This window comes from Saccopteryx bilineata, chromosome 3 (genome assembly GCF_036850765.1).
Source record: "Saccopteryx bilineata isolate mSacBil1 chromosome 3, mSacBil1_pri_phased_curated, whole genome shotgun sequence".
NCBI lineage: Eukaryota > Metazoa > Chordata > Mammalia > Chiroptera > Emballonuridae > Saccopteryx > Saccopteryx bilineata.
In genome coordinates this window covers 185,677,744-185,701,893 of record NC_089492.1, presented here as the reverse complement: position 1 = coordinate 185,701,893, position 24,150 = coordinate 185,677,744, and the positions used below count along the sequence as shown (strand labels likewise).

Genomic DNA, 24,150 nt, shown 5'->3' with positions numbered 1-24,150 from the left:
CACAGAGGTCAGAGGAAGGTAACAAATTCTGAGAAAGTAGGAGTTAACAAATTCTGAGACAGCAGGAGTTATTTTTTGCATGTAGGAAGCCTTTCAAAACCCAGGAGTCCTCAAATTAAGCTAACTTTATAACCCTCTTATTAAATTTAAATATTGTTTTCTGTCCTTTCTACTGTTTTATGTTTCTCCACCTACTCTTCCCATCCCCACCCCCAATAAACAGATGAAAAAAAAAGGACTCTCATGGTTTTTTGTTCTTTTTTTAGTTCTTGGAAAACAGCATATAATCACTTCTTCTTCCTTGGTTGTCCCATGTCACCTGTGCAGACAAGAACAGAGAGAGACTTCAGATTTGGGGGTTTCCCTAATGGGTGTTCAAATGTAGGTAGAGAGTGGACTCAAGGCAGTGGAAAGTCGAGGACACTTTTCCCAAAGCAAGAGGATGTACTTTTAAGGAGTTCTAAAACACTACCACCATTATCACAGGGGCAAGAAGCCACTCCGCTGTTTCCCCTTGGTGCTCAGCTCAACAACCAGCCAGTTGACCAATGGTGCCATTGGTTCTCATGTGGCTTTGTGTATCTAATATGAGCTGCTGAATGCTGTTGCTTTTGGGCGCGTGTTTACAGAGTGTACACAATCCACAGACAAACTTGAGGACTTTGCACATGGAGAAAAAGAGAACACATTGAACTAGAGAGGAGCTAGAAGAGTGAATATTCCCATAATTAGGGGTCATTCTGTGGCCTCTCACCAAATCCACTTATCAGCCAGGACAGAAAAGTACTTGCATATTGATTAGTTTTTAACAAGTTCATTAAAGGACCTTTATTCAGCTGAAAGTACAGCATTAGATTCTAGAATGAGTTTTATTTAGCCAACAAGCTGTTACTTCTATATTTGATGATTATAAATCTTTGCATAAGCTTTGAAATATCTAAAACTTTATTAACTCATTATCTATCTATTGGTAAATGCTATAAATCCTACTTTGAAAACTTTTTCAACTCAGTCTCTTCTTGTTTATTCTGGAACTTAGAGTCTTGTTAGTTCTGGCTCTGTAGTACCACAGCAACCTCACGCTCCTAATTTATGCTTTACCCTGTAAACCCTGAGTCTCTCTCCCCTCCCCCACCCCTTAAGTTATATTCTTAATAGTAAACACTAAATATTTCCTTAATCTTTATTTTGAAAGAACTTTTTTCTCAGAGGCTTTAGTGACTGACAATTTGAAGTCTTCCTTGTGGCCTCATCATCACACTGACTTTCTGGGACAGCCAGTTCCTACTTACAGCACCCTCATGGCCATCCTTGTATTCATGTCTTTCAGTATATATATATTTTTAATTTATTGGGATGACACGGTTCACAAACCATACAGGTTTCAAGTGTACATCTCAATGAGGATGGAAAGAGACTTTGCTTGGGGCGGGGGTGGGGAGGCATGATGTCATGTTCTTCAGCATTTTTAAGGACAGTCCTCTTTCTGTTCTTGTCATCCTCATCAGGGCAGCCTAACTTCAGCAGTCCAGCAAAGCCACCCTAACTTTTCCTGCTGTGTCATGTTTAGTTACGTTCTTTTTATTTGTGCTTCCACTTATTTTAAATTTTTGATGTGAATTCTCTCTGCCCCAATTAGCTCTTCTTTATATTTGGTCTATAAGTACAAATACAGTACCATCTCTGTTCTGAAGTATATACTTTGGGGCCTTTAATGAATCCTTTTTTATGCTAAATAACACATTTATTTCCTCACATTCAAAAGCTTGGTCAATGTAAACTTTTAAAATTTATTCCCCTTTTAGTTCTGAGGGCTCCTAAAGCTTTTGTTATTCATGTTGTTTACCACCCCCCCCCCAACGCCCCAGCACCACCAACATACATTGAGTCTAACTGTAATCATCATCATCTCACTCCTTCAATCCCCAGGTGCCAAGGATTGAAGGCTCCATTTCTATTTAAGAAACACAACAGAGCATGAAGGCTCAGAGAGAAGCAACAGAAGCAGGACTAGAAGTGGTGATAAGAAGTTCCTGTGTGGGAAGAGAGAAGGTGATTCCTTTCACTGGAACAGAGTCTCCCACATCCGACACTAAGCAGCTAGATGGAGCACTAAGAAATTCTCACATAGCCACCCCTGTGCTAAAGAAGGCATTGTCCCCAAAAGTGTATCTGTGTGGAGCTCCAACAGTCATTTCATTCTGTCGAGACTTACATGGCATGAATATAAAAGAAATAATATTTTCCTTTTTGTTTCTAGCAAGTATGAGTGGGTCCCTATTCTTGTATTCTCTCAGAGCAGAGTAGTTTCTAGGCTTCTTTGAGTCTTCAAAATTCCTTTCTTACCGTGTTTACATAGTGCATGGCTACAGATAAGGAAACTGTTGACTTAGTAATAGATCACATTATCTCACACAAACAAGTTTATAAAATGGATTTCAAACTCTGATTGGGAAATAATGTTGTTTGTTATCATTCTTTTCTTCATTGATGGAAGTTTTTCCTAGTGGAATACCTCCTGTTTGGTGGTTAGGAAGTTTGGTCCACTCTGGACTTGTCCTTTATTTATCCTCTGTTAGATAGTACCAAGGAGTAGAGATATTTTAGGCCAAACATTTAATGCTCATCTTCTGCAAGATCCAAACATTTTTCTGCTTTCATGGTAAAGGGAACATTTTTTTAAATCAGCATCATTATGGATACTGTATGTAATTATATATCTTATTATTCTAATAGTCATAATACAAGATAATTACAAACATATTCTTCACAAAGATTTACACCTAATGTATCTATAACCACAAAAACTACAGTTAGACTTTGAATTGAAAATTTGAAGAACATTTTCCTAGTCTTAGTGGGCTGCCAGGGAGGAGGGTGAGAAGGGAGATGGCTAGGGGGGTACAGGGTGTTAGAGGAATGACATCTGAGCACTGATGAGGACAGCCACGGTGCAAAGGCAGCAGGAATGATGGCACTGAGGGCTGGTGGAGAAACCCTCATGGGGAAAGAGGCTGAGGAGGAGGGATAGGAATAATCCAGAGGAGACTGTTTTGGGAGAAGTTAGCACAGAAAAGGCAAAAATGCTTTAGAAATGCATGAGGAGTCATCTCACAATAAGATTCTAATGAAATGATCAGGGACAACATGCAAGGCAGGTCTTATAATAAATGTCTTTGTAGATAAAACCAAGGAGGTAAACTAGGTGGCCTCTAAGCTGCTTTTGACAATAAAATATCCTTTAAAAAAATCTTCTGTGGAGCAAATACTATTAAAAGAATTGTGGCCATCACTACCAGCACTCTTGATAGTCCAAGACTGACTTGGGAGAACACTGCATCAAACAATGATGCTTGTAGACATAATTATCTATGCTTGGAGGAGTCCAGGGTCCTCTGGCATAGAGGGTCCTGTCCTCAGACCAGCAGCATCAATCTCTCTGGACCACACATTAGAAGGAAAGAACCCCAAGGTATAACTGGATGAAAATCCACATTTTAACAAAATCTTTATGTCAACAAGATTTGTAGGCATGTAGGAGTTTGAGAAATATTGTTCTGTGACAGTGGCTCTTGACCTTGACTGCAAATTAAAATGACTGGAAAACTTTTAAAAATACCCATGCCAAATCCTCATTTTGGGGACCGCTGCCTTGGAGTGTTTTAAGCAGATTAGAACACGGAAAAATGTGTTCACATAGATAGCTCTGCTTAGCGTTAGGCAGTTTAAAAGTGTTCACTGCCGACCCTGGCCGGTTGGCTCAATGGTAGAGCATCATCCCGGCATGTGGAAGTCCCAGGTTCAATTCCTGGTCAGGGTACACAGGAGAAGCGCCCATCTGCTTCTTCACTCCTCTCTCTCTCTCTTGCTTCTCTCTCTCTTCTCTTCCCCTCCTGTAGCCATGGCTCGATTGGAGCAAGTTGGAGCTGAGGATGGCTCCATGGCCTCCACCTCAGGCACTAAAAAATGGCTCTGGTTGCAATGGAGGAACAGCCCCAGATGGGCAAAGCATCACCCCCTAATGGGCATATCGGGTGGATCCCATTAGGGTGCATGCAGGAGTCTGTCTCTGCCTCCTCATCCTCTCCTTAAAATCAATCAAACAAACAAACAAACATAACAAACAAATAAAAAAACGTGGTCACTGCCATTGTAATTTTAAGTAATCTAAGTTCTTTTTAATGCTCAGTCAACCATTTTAATTAAGATTTTTTCAGAATTTAACACATCTATGATCCTATTTTGATGCAGTATAGAATAAATGACTTTTTACTCAATCTACTCTGAAGGAGTTAAAATCTGAAGAGAGAAGAGACAGTAGTCTCTGCCCATTTACAATAGTTAACTCACATAAACATTCACATATGCATGATGCAAATGAGAGTCTACATGCTGACAACACTGGCCTCTTTGCTCTTTGGGACTTATCTCTAGTGAAAAGTTGGATATAGTATTTAAACAACAAGGCTTATTAAAAAGAGCTAGGTGTTGCAAATAAAGATTCAAAAATATTAAATATAGTGAAAATTTTCTTTTTTAATTTAATGAATGTTTTGGTCACTGTTCCAATAATTTAAAAATCATTAATGAGCTAAATACGATTGATTTTAAAAGTTACTGTTCTCTAAGCTCTGAGTAATCAATTTTTTTTCTCTGCCAAATTTTAAATGGATTAGTTTCTTTCTTTCTTTTTTTTTAAATGTAGATTTGAGGAAGGCATCAAAAAATCTTTACCCCTGCCTGACCTGTGGTGGCGTAGTGGATAAAGCATCAACCTGGAATGCCGAGGTCGCCGGTTCGAAACCCTGGGCTTGCCTGGTCAAGGCACATATGGGAGTTGATGCTTCCTGCTCCTCCTCCCTTCTCTCTCTCTCTCTCTCTCTCTCCCTCTTTCTCTGTCTCTCCTCTCTAAAAAAATGAATAAATAAAAAATAATTAAAAAAAAAATCTTTACCCAGAATTTCAAGGAGCCCAAACTAGTTTGAATGAAATGTTAACACATCTGAAATGTCAATACATTTTTTTCCCTCTGGTTAGTTTCCTGTGATTTGGAGTCCTGATTTTGGGAGTAATTTTTAATATTCTATTTTTAAGTGTTTGCATTCAAGGAGGATATTGCCTTTGGGACTTTCTTAACCACTTAAATTCTCCACAAGTGAAAAACAGGTGAAAAAGCCAAACAGGATGCTTATTTAACAGTGTTGCAGTCTCCTCTCAGATATATGCACTCTTGAATTAAATTTTCTGAAACTGTCATGTTTGTTGTTGTTTGTTTGTTAGTTTGTTTAAAGTTTTTGTTTGTTTGTTTTTCTGGGTTTTTTTGTTGTTGTTTTTTTTGCATATACAGTTTACGTTTTTCACACCAACTTAGAGATTGGGTGGAAGCTGCCTCTTCTGCCATTTCTATTTTGATGGAACAGAATGGCATGTGGGCATGTGGTGTGGGGGGCTGTATGTGACCCTCACCTTACTTATATAAAAAATCAGAGTAGAGTTCCTGCACTTCTCCTTGGGTAGGGAAAAAATCATGGCTGTTTTGCAACCTGACATTTTGGTGATTAATTTTCCCACAAAATCATATTTAGGGGTTGGGGTAGTAGGAGAAGCAGGGAGAGGAATAAAATTTTCCATTTTAAAAATAATTATTTTTCTCTTATGAAGAAGCAACCTTGTTCTACCCACCTATAATTAGAAAGCTTAGCTCAGTGACATACTCCCATTGTCCAAGACCCTGTCTAGATGAGAATTTCAACCTCAAGTATAGGATGTGATCTTATCTGGTAATTGCTTTACTAAAGGCTGAGAAGTGACCCAATGGGAAAGAGATGAGAACTCATCCTCGAAGGTATTGCTGACATTGGAAGACCTAAAAGGGTCATTTCCTTCAAACCAAACCAAACCAAGCTAAATCTATACAAGTAACAAAAAACCTTGACATTTAAACATCTTGTTTCCTTCAAGCCCTTACTTAAGGGAGGAAGAACCTGAATCCTTTTTTTTTTTTTCTTCATTCTAGGGCTGGTGACTACTTGTTCTCTGACTCTTAAATTCTTTAAAGATTATTTTTAGCCTTAAATTTAAATGAGACATTTTTTATGGGAGGAAGGGAGATGATATGATGAGATTCTTTGAGAAAGTATGGCCTTCCTCCAGGCTTTTCCTTTGCCTTCTGCTTTGAACTAGTTTCCCCTTTCTTCCCAGGAGCAGTAGAGAGAGGATTATGAAGAAGTGCCTTATAGGTAAAAGAGAAATCAACTGACCCCATTTCCAGTAGTTGAGCTTCTCTCCAAATAGGTAGATGCTGGCACTGAAGATGTAGCTGACAGAGAAGAAGGCTGCTAGGCCCACTGCGCTGAGTTTTGCAAACACAGGGTATACCCATGTACCAGTCTTATAGTAGATCCATAGGACACTGTGGAAAATGACAAGCCACACTAATTAGGACAGTAGGGGGAAAGCTATTTTCTTTTTAGAAATGAGTTCTAGAGCTCAGGCAAATGAAATAAATTCATAGTGGGTATCTGTCAACAGTTAATCTTTTCCACAAACCCACAGAAGTGAGTCTTTTCTAGATAGGCTTGATTTAATGAGACATATCTATTTCAAGATCTGGACTTGGCTGTTTTACCTAATCTATTAATATTAATTAACTTCAGTGATGTTGAAAAAATACGAGAGTTTATTGAACACATCATTAGTCAAAGACGGTGTGGAGAACATGACTTATTCTTTTCCCTGAGAGGTAAGACCTGCTGAGACATTGAGCTTGCTAAGATAGCATCTGTTTGCTGGGTCTCAGCCAGGCAAGTGGGGTTTGCATGTCTGTACTTAAGAGTCAAGTGTAGCTTGACCAGGCGGTGATGCAATAGATAGAGCATCAGGCTGGGACGCGGAAGATCCAGATTTGAAACCTCAAGGTCACCGGCTTGAGCGCAGGCTCATCCGGCTTGGGTGTGGGCTCACCAACTTGAGCACAAGGTCACTGGCTTCAGTGTGGGATTATAGACATGACCCCATGGTTGCTAGCTTAAGCCCAAAGGTTGCTGTCTTGAGCAAAGGGTCATTTGCTCTGCTACAGCCCCCTTCTGCCCCAGTCAAGGCACATATGAGAAAGCAATCAATGAACAATTAAGGAGACTAAGGAGCCAAAATGAAGAATTGATGGTTCTCATCTCTCTCCTTTCCTGTTTGTCCCCCTCTCTGTCTCTGTCACACAAAAAAAGAAAGAAAAAAGAGTCAGGTATAGCTTTTCATTGGCTCTCCAAGTCTGTTGGGTAGGAGGGACAGAGATTGAGCATTTTACTCTAACACATACACCTGAGGTTTAATTGTTGGCCCTGATTTTACCTCCTGGACAGAACCATGGGTCGAGTGTTAAGTACAAGTGGCTGAGATTATAGAAGGCTTGGATCTTGCTCATGTGAGGATAGAAGTGATATCTGTAAGCCAAGAAAAAGAAAGAAATGCTAGGAGAGGAGCCATAGTTTTAAGTGAAGTCAAAAAATGTAGTTTTCTGGAAATCAACCACACTGGAGGATGCCAAAGTCTGAAATAACTTTTAAAATTAATTATGGGCCCTGGCTGGTTGGCTCAGTGGTAGAGCGTCGGCCTGGTGTGCAGAAGTCCCAGGTTCAATTCCAAGCCAGGGCACACAGGAGAAGCATCCATCTGCTTCTCCACCCCTCCCCCTCTCCTTCCTCTCTGTCTCTCTCTTCCCCTCCCGCAGCGAGGCTCCATTGGAGGAAAGATGGCCCGGGCGCTGGGGATGGCTCCTTGGCCTCTGCCCCAGGTGCTGGAGTGGCTCTGGTCACAACAGAGTGATGCCCCGGAGGGGCAGAGCATAGCCCCCTGGTGGGCAGAGCGTCGCCCCCTGGTGGGCGTGCCAGGTGGATCCTGGTGGGGCTCATGCGGGAGTCTGTCTGACTGTCTCTCCCCGTTTCCAGCTTCAGAAAAATACAAAAAAAAAATAATAATAATAAATTTAATTATGGGGAAGATGATATATCAGCTACAGTTTCTAATTGGTTAAGAGTACAGTATCTGGAACCAGGCTTCCTAATTCAAATCTGAGTTCTGACACCTATCCGTCATGTTGCCTTCAGCAATTAACTTAACCTTTCTGTCCCTGCCCTCAGGTGTAAAGTGAGGGTGCAAATATTATGTACCTATAAGGCCATTGTAAAGATTAAGAGGGTTATTACATGTAAAATAGAAATGGGGCATTGTGATTATTTATTAAGAATTGAAAAACTTCTCTCCCCTGAGGTGTCACAGTAGGAGCTTTCTCAGCAACCTTTCTTTTCAGGCTATTTATCTCTAGTAACAATCAGGATAGGCTAGGTCAGGTGTGGCCAACAGTTTCTGCCCCCAGGCCAGATTAAAAAGCAAACTTTTTTCACGGGCCAGATGAAATATTAAAATTAAAAAATGTTAAATACAAAAACTATTCGTTTAAGTAAACAAAATCTTATTACATAATTTGTTTATGAATAAATGTAAGTAATTTAGTACAACAAATTAACAAAAAAACTAATGTGCATCGCCTATTATTTTTTTAATATCTGGCTCTATACTTGTAGTAGCTATTCTTAACACAGCCTCAAAATGTAAATCATTCAATCTTGATCTTGTTGTATTTTTATTTAAATTCATTAAAAAATAATTTGTTCACAAGTATAAGTTGAGCTGAAGATATCGAAGTTTATGTATAACGATTTAAAAGTACCACTTTTTTCATTTCCACAGTGCGTCATGTGGAGAATATTAAAATTTTTTTATTTTACTTTAATGGGGAGACTGATCAATCAGGGTACATAGGTTTAGAGCAGTGGTAGTCAACCTGATCCCTACCGCCCACCAGTGGGCGTTCCAGCTTTCATGGTGGGTGGTAGAGGAACAACCAAAGTATAAATAAAAAGATAGATTCAACTATAGTAAGTTGGGTTTTTTTGTTAGTTTGTTTGTTTGTTTGTTTTTTAAATATTTAATAATTTTATTTTTTTAATGGGGCGACATCAATAAATCAGGATACATATATTCAAAGATAACAAGTCCAGGTTATCTTGTCGTTCAATTATGTTGCATACCCATCACCCAAAGTCAGATTGTCCTCTGTCACCTTCTATCTAGTTTTCTTTGTGCCCATCCCCCTCCCCCTTTCTCTCTTCCTCTCCCCCCTCCCCCCCATAACCACCACACTCTTATCAATGTCTCTTAGTTTCACTTTTATGTCCCAACTACGTATGGAATAATGCAGTTCCTGTTTTCTGATTTACTTATTTCACTTCGTATAATGTTATCAAGATCCCACCATTTTGCTGTAAATGATCCAATGTCATCATTTCTTATGGCTGAGTAGTATTCTGTAGTGTATATTGCCATATCTTCTTTATCCAGTCATCTATTGAAGGGCTTTTTGGTTGCTTCCATGTCCTGGCCACTGTGAGCAATGCTGCAATGAACATGGGGCTGCATGTGTCTTTACATATCAATGTTTCTGAGTTTTTAGGGTATATACCCAGTAGAGGGATTGCTGGGTCATAAGGTAGTTCTCTTTTCAGTTTTTTGAGGAACCACCATATTTTCTTCCATAATGGTTGTACTACTTTACATTCCCACCAACAGTGGATGAGGGTTCCTTTTTCTCCACAGCCTCTCCAACATTTGCTATTACCTGTCTTGTTGATAATAGCTAATCGAACAGGTGTGAGGTGGTATCTCATTGCAGTTTTGATTTGCATTTCTCTAATAACTAATAAAAATGAGCATCTTTTCATATATCTGTTGGCCATTTGTATTTCTTCCTGGGAGAAGTGTCTATTCATATCCTCTTCCCATTTTTTTATTGGATTGTTTGTTTGTATGTTGTTGAGTTTTGTGAGTTCTTTGTATATTTTGGATATTAGGCCCTTATCTGAGCTGTTGTTTGAAAATATCATTTCCCATTTAGTTGGATGTCTGTTTATTTTGTTACCAGTTTCTCTTGCTGAGCAAAAGCTTCTTAGTCTGATGTAGTCCCATTCATTAATTTTTGCCTTCACTTCTCTTGCCTTTGGAGTCAAATTCATAAAATGCTCTTTAAAACCCAGGTCCATGAGTTGAGTACCTATGTCTTCTCCCATGTACTTAATTGTTTCAGGTCTTATGTTTAGATCTTTGATTCATTTTGAGTTAATTTTAGTACAGGGGGACAAACTGTAGTCCAGTTTCATTCTTTTGTATGTGGCTTTCCAGTTTTCCCAGCACCATTTATTGAAGAGGCTTTCTTTTCTCCATTGTGTGTTTTTGGCCCCTTTATCAAAAATTATTTGACTATATATATGTGGTTTTATTTCTGGGTTTTTTATTCTGTTCCATTGGTCTGACTGTCTATTTTTCTGCCAATACCATGCTGTTTTCATTGTCATGGCCCTATAATATAGTTTGAAGTCAGGTATTGTAATGCCCCCAGCTTCATTCTTTTTCTTTAGGTTTGCTTTGGCTATTCGGGGTTTTTTATAGTTCCATATAAATCTGATGATTTTTTGCTCCATTTCTTTAAAAAATGTTCTTGGAATTTTGATGAAAATTGCATTAAATTTGTATATTGCTTTGGGTAATATAGCCATCTTGATTATATTTATTCTTCCTAACCAAGAACAAGGTATATTCTTCCATCTCATTATATCTTTTTTGATTTTCCTTAACAATGGTTTAGTTTTCATTATATAAGTCCTTTACATTCTTTGTTATGTTTATTCCTAAGTATTTTTTTTAATTTATTTATTAAATTTAATGCAGTGACATTGATAAATCAGGGTACATATGTTGAAAGAAAACATCTCTAGATTATTTTGACATTTGATTGTGCTGTGTACCCCTCCCCCAACGTTAAATTGTCTTCTGTCACCTTCTATCTGGTTTTCTTGTGCCCCTCCCCTCCCCCAACCCCTCTCTTCTTCTTCACCCCTCCCCCTTCCCCCCACCTCCCACCCCTGTTGCCATCCCATTCTTGTTCATGTCTCTAAGTCTCATTTTTATGTCCCTTCTATGTATGGATTTATATAGTTCTTAGTTTTTTTCTGATTTACTTATTTCACTCCGTATAATGTTATCAAGGTCCATCCATGTTATTGTAAATGATCCAAAGTCATCATTTCTTATGGCTGAGTAGTATTCCATAGTATATATGTACCAAAGCTTTTTTTAAAAATAATTTTATTTTTAATGGAAATGAATAAATAAAATAAAAATTAAAAATTTTTTTAAAAGTATTTTATTTTTTTTGTTGCAATCGTGAAGGGGATTATTCTTTTGAGTTTGTTCTAAAATGTTTCGTTGTTGGCATATAGAAAGGCTATTGACTTCTGTATGTTAATTTTGTATCCTGCGACCTAACTGTATTGGCTTATTGTTTCTAGTAGCCTTTTTGTGTATTCTTTGGGGTTTTTGATGTATAGGATCATATCATCTGCAAAAATGATACTTCTTCTTTTCCGATATGGATGCCTTTTATTTCTTTGTCTTGTCTGATTGCTCTGGCTAGAACCTCTAGTACCACATTAAATAAGAGTGGAGAGAGTGGACAACCCTGTCTTGTTCCTGATTTAAGGGGGAAAGCCTTCAGTTTTGTGCCATTTAATATGGTCATATATGGCCTTTATCATGTTGAGATATTTTCCTTCTATACCCATTTTGTTGAGAGTCTTGAACATAAAATTGTGTTGTATTTTATCGAAAGCCTTTTCTGCACCTATTGATAAGATCATGTGGTTTTTGTTCTTTGTTTTGTTGATTTGGTGTATTACCTTAACCATTTTAAGTATGTTGAACTATCCTTGAGATTCTGGGATGAATCCCACTTGATCATGATGTATTATTTTTTTAATATGTTGTTGTATTCAATTTGCTAGTATTTTGTTTAGTATTTTAGCATCTGTATTCATTAGAGATATTGGTCTATAGTTTTCTTTTGTTGTGCTATCCTTGCCTGGTTTTGGTGTGCGGGTTATGTTGGCCTCATAAAATGTGTTTGGAAGTATTGCTTCTTCTTCAATTTTTTGGAAGACTTTCAGTAGAATAGGAACCAAGTCTTCTTTGAATGTTTGATAAAATTCGCTGGTATAGCCGTCTGGGCCTGGACTTTTATTTTGGGGGAGGTTTTTAATGGTTTTTTCTATTTCTTCTCTACTAATAGGTCTGTTTAGGCTTTCTGCTTCTTCTTGACTCAGTCTAGGAAGGTTGTAATTTTCTAAGAATTAATCCATTTCTTCTAAGTTTTGAATTTAGTGGCATAAAGTTTTTCATAGTATTCTACAATAATTCTTTGTATATCTACAGTGTCCGTGGTGATTTCTCCTCTGTCATTTTGGATTTTGTTTATATGAGTTCTTTCTCTTTTTTCCTTGGTAAGTCTTGCCAAGGGTTTGTCAATTTTGTTGATCTTTTCAAAGAACCAGCTCCTTGTTCTATTAATTTTTTCTATAGTTTTTCTGTTCTCTATTTCATTTATTTCTGCTCTGATTTTTATTATCTCCTTCCTTTGACTGGTTTAGGGTTGTCTTTGTTCTTCTTTTTCTTGTTTCTTAAGGTGTGAAGTTAAGTGGTTCACTTGGGCTCTCTCTTGTTTGTTGATATATGCCTGTAGTGATATGAACTTCCCTCTTATCACTGCTTTTGCTGCATCCCAGAGATTCTGATATGTCGTATCGTCATTTTCATTTGTCTGTATATATATTTTGATCTCTGCACTTATTTCTTCTTTGACCCATTCATTTTTTAAAAGTATGTTGTTTAGTTTCCACATTTTTGTGGGATTTTTTTCCTCTTTTTTGCAGTTGAATTCTAGTTTCAAGGCTTTATGATCAGAAAATATGCTTGGTACAACTTCAATTTTTCTGAATTTGCTGATGTTGTTTTTGTGGCCCAACATATGGTCAATTCTTGAGAATGATCCATGTACACTGGAGAAAAATGTATCCTCAGTCACTTTGGGATGAAATGTCCTGTAGATGTCTATCATATCCAGGTGCTCTAGTGTTTTGTTTAAGGCCACTATATCTTTGTTGATTCTCTGTTTGGATGACCGATCTAGAGCCGTCAGCGGTGTGTTGAGGTCTCCAAGTATGATTGTATTTTTGTCAGTTTTTGTTTTCAGGTCAATAAGTAGCTGTCTTATATATTTTGGTGCTCCTTGGTTTGACGCATATATATTAAGAACTGTTATGTCTTCTTGATTCAGTGTCCTCTTAGCCATTATGAAATGGCCATTTTTGTCTCTGAGTACTTTTGCTGTCTTGTAGTCAGCATTATCAGATATGAGTATTGCTATGCCTGCTTTTTTTTTTGGAAGTTATTTGCTTGGAGTATTTTTTTCCAGCTTTTCACTTTGAATTTGTTTTTATCCTTGTTACTTAGATGAGTTTCTTGTAGGCAGCATACAGTTGGATTTTCTTTTTTAATCCATTCTGCTATTCTGTGCCTTTTTATTGGTGAGTTTAATTCGTTTACATTTAGTGTAATTATTGACACTTGTGAGTTCCTATTGCCATTTTATAGATTGCTTTCTGTTAGTTTTGTGTCTTGTTTGATCCTTCTCTTTTGTTTTTTATCTTTTGTTTTTATTTGGTTGTATTCCATACATCTTTCCTCTATTGCTATCTTTTTTTTATCTCATGTGCTTCTGTGGTGGTTTTTTCAATGGTGGTTACCTTTAAGTAATGAAAAGGGTTCCTACCCTGTTCATTGTAGCACACTATTTTGTGCATACTTTTGCACTCCATCATCCTTTGTTACTATTAATCTCCATCCTGTTCCCCCTCCTTTCTTTTTGTTGTCACAGTTTAAATTTGGTTTTATTGTGTTCTTCTTGGAGCTTTTATTTGTGGCTTTGTTTTTTTGTTTGTTTTTTTTTTTTGTTCTTTGTATCTGATTGGGGAACCTCCTTTAGTAATTCCTCAAGTGGGGGTTTTCTGATGATAAATTCCCTCATCTTTTCTGTATTTGTGAATGTTTTCATTTCTCCTTCATATTTGAAGTATAGCTTTGATGGGTATAGTATTCGTGGCTCGAAGTTCCTCTCTTTCAGGACTTTAAATATTGGGGTCCACTCTCTTCTAGCTTGTAGAGTTTCTGCTGAGAAATCTGATGATAATCTAATGGGCCTTTCTTTATATGTTGTATTCTTTTTTTCCCTGGTTGCCTTGAGTAAGTTGTTTTATAAAGATTTATTCTGCCAAACTTAGCAGAAATCCAACATAAAGTATTTGGTAAGTAATTATTATTATATGCTTTAACTTGCTGTAACTCTGCTTTATAAATTTTATAAATTCAAGTTACTTCGCTACTTTATAAATCATCATTACTGTGGAATGGGTGGACGGTTAGTAAATTTTACTACTCACAGAGATACAAAAGTGGGTGGTAGGTATAAAAAGGTTGACTACCCCTGTTATAAATAATCCGATTTCATCATTTCTTTTGGCTGAGTAGTATTCCATAGTGTATATGTACCACATCTTCTTTATCCAATCATCTATTGAAGAGCTTTTTGGTTGTTTCCATGTCTTGGCCACTGTGAACAATGCTGCAATGACCATGGGGCTGCATGTATCTTTACATCCAGTGTGTTTGAGTTTTAGGGGTATATTCCCAGTAGAGGGATTGCTGGTCCATATGGTTCTTCTTTTTTTAATATTTTGAGGAACCACCATATTATCTTCTATAATAGTTGTACTACTTTACATTCCCACCAACAGTGGATGAGGGTTCCTTTTTCTCCACAGCCTCTCCAACACTTATTACCTGTCTTGTTGATAATAGCTAATCTAACAGGTGTGAGGTGGTATCTCATTGTAGCTTTGATTTGCATGAGAATATTAAAAATTTAATTACGGGTTGCATAAACTCATTATGCAGGCAGATCTGGCCTGTGGGCCATATATTGGCCATGCCTGGGCTAGGTTATGCTTCAGAAACAACATTCAGATTTGGTTACCCCAAGTTATCTATCAAAGGAGGGAAGAATGAGATTTTGGGCTTAATTAAACTTTCAGAAACCCAAATGTGATCTTAATTGTTTCAAATACTTGAAGTTTGCCAACTGCTTGGGGAAGAGACCATGGCTAATACCAGAAGCAGGGCAAGGGACACACCTATGGCATGAAATTTAAGGGGCTGTCTCTGTGCAACAAAGGGCACAGTGATAAGAGTGTAAATTCAACCCATGAAATGGGGAAAATATTGGCAAATCATGTCTGATAAGGAATTAATATCCAGAATAGAGAACTCCTACAAATCAACAAATAACCCAATTAAAAATTGACAAAGTACTTGCATAGACATTTCTCCAAAATGTACTTAATGTCACTAAACTTCATATATAAAAATGGTTAAAATGAAAAATTTTATGTTATGCATATTTTACCATAATAAAGAAACATTTTTAGGGGATATCCCTTTTCCGGTCATACAAGAGTGTGGTTGGCCCTTGGTCTCCAGTTGTGGCCCTGCTAGTACTGCTCTGCTGCCTTGAACTTGGCTAGATACTTCTCTTGTGTATGCAAAACTTGACTAGATTAAAAACAAATGGTAATTGCTATTTCCAATAGTGGAATTGCATGCAAGTACATCCCATTAATGCATGCATTTTAGAAGGATGTTCATGTACTCCTTTCCTCCATGGCTGCTTCTCACCACATCCAAGAGAAGGTGTAAGGGAAGGAAGTTAACATCCCCAAGTAGCTAGGGTTAAGAGTTTGGGATCAATGAGCACATCTAAATATATTCTAAACAGGTTGCATTAATTAGTTCACTTTGTTTATGTACTTGAAATCAGGGCTTCCTATTTCCTCATGCATGCTTATATAAGATAGTTGACAAATAAGGACATTCCTCTAGGCCTGGAAGTTTTCTGTTTATTTACGTTTGTTTCCTTGAGCATAAGGTTCTGGAAAGGAACGTTTCTGAGGTAAACTAAGAAAGTCTGTACTTTCACAGAAAAAGTGTGAAGGAAGTTATAGGTTATGTTAACTGACAGTGAGAAGAGTCATGAAAAAACACATAGAGTATCATGCAAGAATGCAGTTATTTAATGAAGGGCCATCAGCAGAGACACCTGAGTAGGAAGATGTCATACTCAGGTGGTATCATTTCTTCATGGCTCACGTGAATATATGTTCAAAGGGGGAAGAGAAGAGGAGGAGGAGAATAAAAAGGAGGAGAGGAAGGGAGGGAAAGAGAGATGGAGGCAGAGAGAAATGGAAAGGAGGAAGGGAGGAAGGACCAATTTAGCAAATCAAAAGTGAATTTATCATTCTTTCTCTGTCTCAGCATCAGCTTTTCCTTAGCCCCAGGTGAGACTCAATAACATCATATCTAAATGTTTCTCCAGTGCACTCACTTCATGATCTCAGTCCAGGCTCTTTCAACTCACCTGGGTTTCTGTAATTGTCTCCTCACTGGGATTTCTGGCTCCCTTCAATCCACTTTCCATACTTTAGGCCACCAGTAATCTAGCCAGCTTTCTAAAAGGGAAATCCACTCATGGAGTGCCCTGATTCCAGTGGGTCCCTGTTGTTTTAGAATATCTAGGCTCCTTCACTGAGCCTACCTGGCTTTACCCTGCCCATCCATCCACCCTCATATCTGCAGTCCACCCACACTGAACCCCTTTCTGTTTCTTGAAATGTACCAAGTTCTGTAGCTTCTAGACCTTCATCCATGCTGTTGACCCCTGACCTCTTGAGACACACTTGTCACCTCTTGAGACACACTTCTCTTTGCTCTGTGTTGGGCAGAATTGCACTCATGTTTCAAGTCTCAGCGTTAGTCAATTCCTCTAGAAAAGATTTCCTAAACATCATTTAACTCCCATTCAGTTAGATTCTCTAGCCATGTGCTTCTCCTACCATGAACTTACCTGTGTTGCTTATTTGATTGTCTTTCTCCCTAGCCTGGAAGCTCTATAGGACTACAATGGTATCTGCCATGCACATCCATTTCCTGTATGCTGGAACACAGCAAGTTCTTTCTATTTTATTTTTATTTTTCAGTTTTTTGTATTTTTATGAAGTGAGAAGCCAGGAGGCAGAGAGACAGACTCCCACATGCACCTGACTGGGATCCACCTGGCAAGCCCACTAGGGGTGATTTTCTGTCCAACTGGGGTATTGCTCTGTTGTAACTGGAGTCATTCTAGCACCTGAGGTGGAGGCCTTTGAGCCATCCTCAGCACTCGAGTCAACTTTGCTCCAATGGAGCCTTGGTTGCTGGGGGAGAAGAGAGAGATAAAGAGAAAGGAGAGGGGGAAGGGTGGAGAAGCAGATGGGTGCTTTCCTGTGTGCCCTGGCCAGTAATTGAACCCAAAATTTCCACATGCCAGGCCAATGCTCTACCACTGAGTCCAGGCTCTTTCTATTTTTAAATGAATGGCTGAGTGTCTCTACTAGCACCTGTGGTTCTAACTGCTGTCCACTGCAGCTGCTGAGACAGCTCTCAGCGCCTGACCCAACAAGAACACCATAACCTCTGACAACTGAAAAATGTACCCTGTGGCATTTTAAATTACTTAATTTGACATTTGCTTTATTAATATTTTGAAAAAGCCAATGACTCTGACCCTCAGTTGAGATATCAATAATACATGTTTTTCTGGAGCTGTCTGCCATATGTATCTGTGTGAGTCAGGGTGGGTGGGCACACATCAGTAGCCAAAAATTAATCTTATAGTCTTCTCATCTTACATCTTGTAACATCAAAAAATTATCATGAAATGCATATTTTCTGTGTCTGATCAGTAGGAAAATAGTGGAAGTCTGTGGGTTAGAGATTAATAGGTAAGGATTTTGTGGGCTTTAAGCATCTCAGTTCTTAAAGTGTCAACCCTCATGCCATATCTTTTTAGCTCAGCAGAATAAATAAAACAAAATGATCCTCTGGCCTTATGTTTCATGCTGCCTTCAAACATAAACATGTGAGAGGGTCATAGTTATATCTAATGCCACAATTACATCTAATGCATCTAAAGGACAACCTGTGTTTCCATTTACAAATGAATTTTACAACCTAGCAGAAGATGTCCTACTATGATAAAGTCCCTGAGAACCGGTGACCTAGTGGGTGATTCCTTAGGTGAAGCTTTAGTCTCTTGCTGTCCTTGAAACCTACCCCCTGTTCCAACTCTGTTCACCTTTCTTCCCAGGCTTTCTACTCAGACCATACAAAATGCTCCTAATCAAATATGAACAATGACATGTTAAAAACAAGCTCTAGTTTCTAATATTTTTGCTTGTTTGTTTTTTCTGAAGTTGGAAATGGGGAGGCAGTCAGACAGACTCCCACATGCGCCCGACCAGGAACCACCTGACATGCCCACCAGGGGGCGATGCTCTGCCCATCTGGGGCGTCGCTCTGCTGCAACCAGAGCCATTCTAGTGCCTGAGGCAGAGGCCACAGAGCCATCCTCAGCGCCCGGGCCAACTTTGCTCCAATGGAGCCTTGGCTGCGGGAGGGGAAGAGAGAGACAGAGAGGAAGGAGAAGGGGAGGGGTGGAGAAGCAGATGGGTGCTTCTCCTGTGTGCCCTGGCTGGGAATTGAACCCAGGACTCCCGCACACCAGGCTGACACTCTACCACTGAGCCAACCGGCCAGAGCCACAACCTCTAGTTTCAATAACTATAAAATTTAAATATGATTTTTAATATTGAGTTGTGAATTTCTACCATTGTTTTAAAAAGTAAATTCATGATTTATTTAGCTTTCAACAAATTTCAAGTGAAGCAAAAATAAGTATACAGATAGATGATGATAGATAGCTGATAGATAGATGATAGATAGATGATTGTTTGATAGATAGCAGAAAGATAGATAGATGATAGATAGATAGATAGATGATAGATAGAATGAAGACAGTTATGAAGCTAGAGCGTTAGAGAAATAGTTTACCTGGATGTTAAAATGCTAGCAATAATGAGAGTTGGATGGTAATATCTTCATGGCATTTATAACTATTGCCCACCCCTCCTTGGAATGCCCCTTCAGGCTTGAAGCTTCCTCTTCCCTTCAAGGACCATGAGGTTTTTGTTCATTCCCTGTTTTCTACCATCTGATCATTCTTTGCTAATTTGCTTCCCTTTTTCCCTTCTTGTCCCTTAGATGAGGGCATTTCCTTAGCATTCACTTCCCACTTTTCTTCTCTTCCCTTTCCTGTCTCTCTTTCTCTTCTTCTCTTTCCCTCTCTCTCTCTCTGCCTCTTTTTCTCTCCCCTTCTCTCCTCTCCCCTTTCTCCAGCAATCTCTTCTCACCTGGAGGGTTCAGCTCCCTGGATTGATTTTCCAAATGGAAGTTTTGCTAGGCAAGTGCTGGTGATTAAAATTGCCTTGGGGCTTTAAAACTTCTGATGCCCAGTACATATCCTAGACCAATTAAATCAGAATTTTTTAGAATGAGACTCAGATTTGGGATTTTAAACTGATTTTTTTACTTATACCCAGAACTATTTATTTCCTAACTTCTCTACATCTATTAATGAAATCACTATCTTCCCAGGCTGCTGGCTACAAATTCTTAGAATTATCATTGATATTTTCTTTTTCATTTGCTTGCTATGTGCCAATTAATCCACAGAACCCATCCTGTTACATCAACAATGTGTCTCAGGTATGTCTCTCCATCCTGATCGCACAGTTGCTCTTAATTCTAATTTCTGTAACAAGCATTTTAGGTAAGCAGGAGCTGAGGTTCAGATAGGAAGGGTGATGAGTGTAGAAAACTGTTTCCTCTCCTAGCCCTCCACTGTCACCCTTCTTCAATATGCACGCTGACTAGCCTCGACCCAAACCATTGATAAGAAGGGGAGTTGTGTGGCATTTTTATATTTGTTTTCATATATTAAGTTACATGAGAGCTAAGGAATCCTTGAGGTTATAAACTATGAAGCATCTAGACAGTCCCAGAAGGAGGTTGGATTTCAGGAAGGGGTACCAGTGCTGGCTTTGGGAGAGAATTCACACAGTGCACTGGTGTCGATGCTAGGTGTGGCAGGGTGGCTGATTCTGGAACTCAGCCTAGCCCAGCCCTCTGGCAGTTTTTAAGGTATTCTGGGGGTATGATGTCTATACATATAACTGTATGTGTAAATGGGTGCATTAATTTAGAGGATTGTTAAACCTGGGGATGCTGGCAGCTTTTCTGTGGTCATCACCTGAGCGAGCATAGTATAAAAGAAAGGAATCATCCCTCTCACCTCACACAAACTACTATAGAGAAGTAACTTTGAAAATATTTTCTCCAAGGCTGGGTTATGGCTGCCTATTTGTGCAACACTTGCACTGGCATGCAATACCTTACACACTATCAAGGATAGTTAAGGCATCAGCAGATTTCTGGTCTTCCCAGAGCAAAGTGGTGATATACTTCAGGCTAGTTGGGGCTGTTGCAGTGGCCAGCAGCATTGTTCTATTTCTACCAACATTGGGAAATACTGTGTAGTGGTAGTGTTGGCATTGTTAGCAGTGGGAGTGGGATACTAGCTTGAAAGCAGAGCAAGGTGGAGATGTTGGGCCCAGAGGACTCGGTGTTGTGGCTCTACAGTTCATGTGGGAAGGCAGTGTTCAGAACTGTGTACAACACGGGCATGTGTGAGCACTCATTGGATTACTAGAGTTCTGTAGAGATGGAGGTCTTGGAGAACTGGACCACCTGCAGCCAGGGAGATGGTGCTCTGAACCCTTGGACATGGATGACAGTGGAACTCTGAAATAACTATGGATGAGGAAGAAGACTGTGTGATTACACTAGATGAAAATTCTATTTGTATATGGTTTTACTCTACTTTGCTTCCCACATCTTAACATTTCAATCCATTTTAAGTGCTCTTAAAGCAATTAAAGACTTTTAAAAGTATAATTCTCTGGCCTGACTTGTGATGGCACAGTGGATAAAGCTTCAACCTGGAACTCTGAGGTTTCTGGTTCGAAACCCTGGGCTTGCCTGGTCAAGGCACATATGGGAGTTGATGCTTCCTGCTCTCCTCTCCTTCTTCTAAAATGAATAAAGTCCTTAAAAAATTTAAAAAATCATAATTCTCTGGCCATGTTACTAATACCTTTCTCTCCCAGCTCCATGCCATAGAAATAAACAGCAGCAGTAATTGAATCTAACAATGTCTCAACTCTGTTTAATGGCCTCTAGCCTGCCCTCTGCAAGCCTATATAGGAGGGCAGTTCCAGAGTGATGTCCTGTCAGGCTCCTTCACTCAGATGTCCAGTTCATGGGAGTTGCTGATCATTGTTCTAACATAGTTTGTGTCCCTTGGCCTTCAGACTATGCTGAGTTGTACACTTTCTCCATTTTTGAAGCTCTAAACAAGCCCGTCCTTCAGGGCCCAGACCAATGCACACCTTTCCCACACTATCCAGCAAGACATAACCACTTCTTCCTCCCTGTTTCTGTAGTTCCCTGTATTGTTCTGACGTTGTCTCACTTGCCATTGTGTGTTCTTATCATTTGTGTGTATGGCTGATTCCCACTTACTAAGTAAAAACCCCAACAGGCTGGGGTTGGCATTATATAACTTTGCTTTTCCCAGCAAGACCAGCCCTGTGTTAAGGGAAATATTTGCTCAATAAAAGAATGAATAAGAGCCAGCAGTAGGAACGTTTCTATTTTCTTGCTCCTCACCACTGCCTCAGAGGTGTTTTGAGGTGAAAGAGAAGGGAGGAGCGAGTGAGCTACCATATTTATAGGTGACTAATGCTTTCCGAAGGAAATGAAAGATTTGCAGTTATTACTACTTTGCAAAGCTTTCTTTTCCCATTTAGGGGCCAGCCCTCCAATTTTGCAATCTGAAAAATAACAAAAAGCAAGTTCCACAAGTAAGGCAGTCCCCATGGTCTTTGTAATTATTTTTAGGTCATTGCGATGTGATTTCTGCAGTGAAATGCTTTCCTAGCTCAGTTATTGCCATTTTTCTGACTCGTGTTTGTTTCTCACGCTCTGTCTGGCCTGGGCCCATGTTCCTGACCTCATTTCTGCTATACGTTTCCCTATTTGCCCATCCAAACAGGCACGCCTAACAGCTGACCCACAGCTACTTCCTTAAAACATCTCCATGGATATCCACAGTTTGTGGCACATATTGATGGACATCTGTGGCTGTGAAGGCTCATAGGCCCCAGAGCACTGCATAAGGGTGGAGACAGCAGGCAGAGAGTCTGAACTCTCTTAACTAGGAAATGGACGGATGTAGGGAAGCTTCAGTCAGTGTGCAGCACAACTTGCCCACATACAGGTATGTTTGATTTATTCTAGGAATAATGGGGCCTGATGGACCAAAAGCTGGTTTACTATTTCATTAATGATATGGAGGTGAAAATCTCAAACCACTGGGGTTCACCTAGTCACATTTCTGCTATGCTTCCTTCTACTTGCTCCATTACATCACCAACATCACAAGCACAGAGCTGGAAACAACAACATTGTGAAAGCTTTGAGAAACAGTAGGGACCATGTCAAGCTTCTTCTGCATACCCAACTCCTCCAGCACTTAGCAGACATTGCTTTACACATGAAGTGAGCTGGATAAATACCTGGCCATGTGAATAAAGTGGAAAGAGAGCTGCATTTGGAAATAGATCTCTATTTAAGTCCTAGCTTTGCTTTCCCTGGCCATATGACTTTGAGCATGTCATTGAATCCAGTGAGGCGTCAGGTTTCTAATGCTCGAGGACCTTTTAGTCTTCTCTCCCATCCTCCTCCTCTAATTCTATTTAAAATTGATTAATATTCTCATCAATTAGCTATTATTAAGTCTCACAAATGCCACCAACTAGTCTCCTTGCCCTTTTCCTCTAATTTTTGCACTTCAGCCAAAATCAACTTTCCAATCATCTTTCTTACATAAGCTGCATCATTGCATTCCTCTGCTTAAAACTTTTTTTCCACAGAAAACCCCTCAGTTTAAAAGTCCAGACTCATTGATGTGAATTTATGATCTAGCTCTTTCATGTTCTGCAATTCAGCCACACCCTCAGCCCCTCCAGCCCTTTATAGACGCTGATTTTTCTGCCTGGAGGTCTTTTTTGTCTCTTTGACTTATTCCTACTCCTTCTTTGGGTCTCAGCTTAGACATTACTCCTTTGTAAGAGAGTCCTCAGCATTATACAGAATGCTGTCTGTGGAACCCTACCCTGTGCATACCCTACTCCGCAACCTGTCTTCCCAATGTGTGCACACACGCCTCTCCCAGACAGTCCTGCAAGCAGCATGGTAGCTGCTACACTGCTGTACCCTTGGTATCTTAGCACAGTGCCTGGCACTAGCAAATAGCTAGTTGAATGGCTATGTGATATACTCACACCTGACCCCATCTTACTGTACCTCTTCTCTGCAACCACCCAACTCCTTGCATTGTCAGAACACATGCCCAGGCACCAATAAGCCAAGCCGTCTTGCACATTGTTTCCTATCTTTTGCAGCCACTGCAATCCCCCTGCCCCAAATTCCAGTGGTCTTAGTTGCTCTTGTGCCTTCTTGGTTTCTGAGAAGTAAAAGGTTAAGGGTCAGGTTTGAAAGTTAACAATCAATTTTCAAGTCCTTAGGCAGAAAATGTTGATAGATCAAAAATACTATCCCATATATGAACTCCAAAAGTTACAGTTGGAAAGAATTAATAAGTTTGAAGTCCACCAAAATAAAATGAAACAAAATAAAACAGAGTATGTAAAGTCATGTGCATAATCAATCAGCTACCACCCTGCTTCTCCCTAGCCCATACAACATAACTGTCTTGATGGATATATACTCTTACCCCATCCCTGGTCCTGGGTATTCTGTCTTTAAGAACTTACTTATTTGGGTCAAGCCATACTTGGCAAATACATGGAACTTATCTTGCTACTTTCCATTATACAGCAATTGGAAGAAATCACTAAATGATAATGCAACTCTTTTTTGGTAAGGCCTCAGAATCTTTTCCAATACAGTGTTCCAGACAGGAGGTCCCCAACTCAATCCTTATTCTCTAAAATGGTCTTTCTCAAAACGCAAAGGCCCCAGGCTGGAGAATGGTGTAGATCACTGGGATCATGGGGTAGATTTACTGAGCAAGTACTTTCTGTAAGACAGGAAAAGCAAGAAAGAGCTTGGACACTAGGGGAAAGAGGGGTCCAAAAG

At 39.4% G+C, this 24,150-nt stretch overlaps 1 protein-coding gene across 1 annotated transcript in view; it reads right to left on the bottom strand.

Moving 5' to 3' along the window:
* Nucleotides 1–212: 212 nt before the first annotated feature.
* The window catches only part of ADTRP (androgen dependent TFPI regulating protein), an 85,422-nt gene continuing 61,484 nt past the window's right edge, over nucleotides 213–24,150 (bottom strand). Inside the window, exons 5-6 of the mRNA XM_066264922.1 lie at nucleotides 6,261–6,412; nucleotides 213–319 (exon numbers count right to left, since the gene is read on the bottom strand). Coding sequence (XP_066121019.1) covers nucleotides 288–319; nucleotides 6,261–6,412 — 184 coding nt within the window. The 3' untranslated portion in view covers nucleotides 213–287. The remainder of the gene's footprint in view (nucleotides 320–6,260; nucleotides 6,413–24,150) is intronic.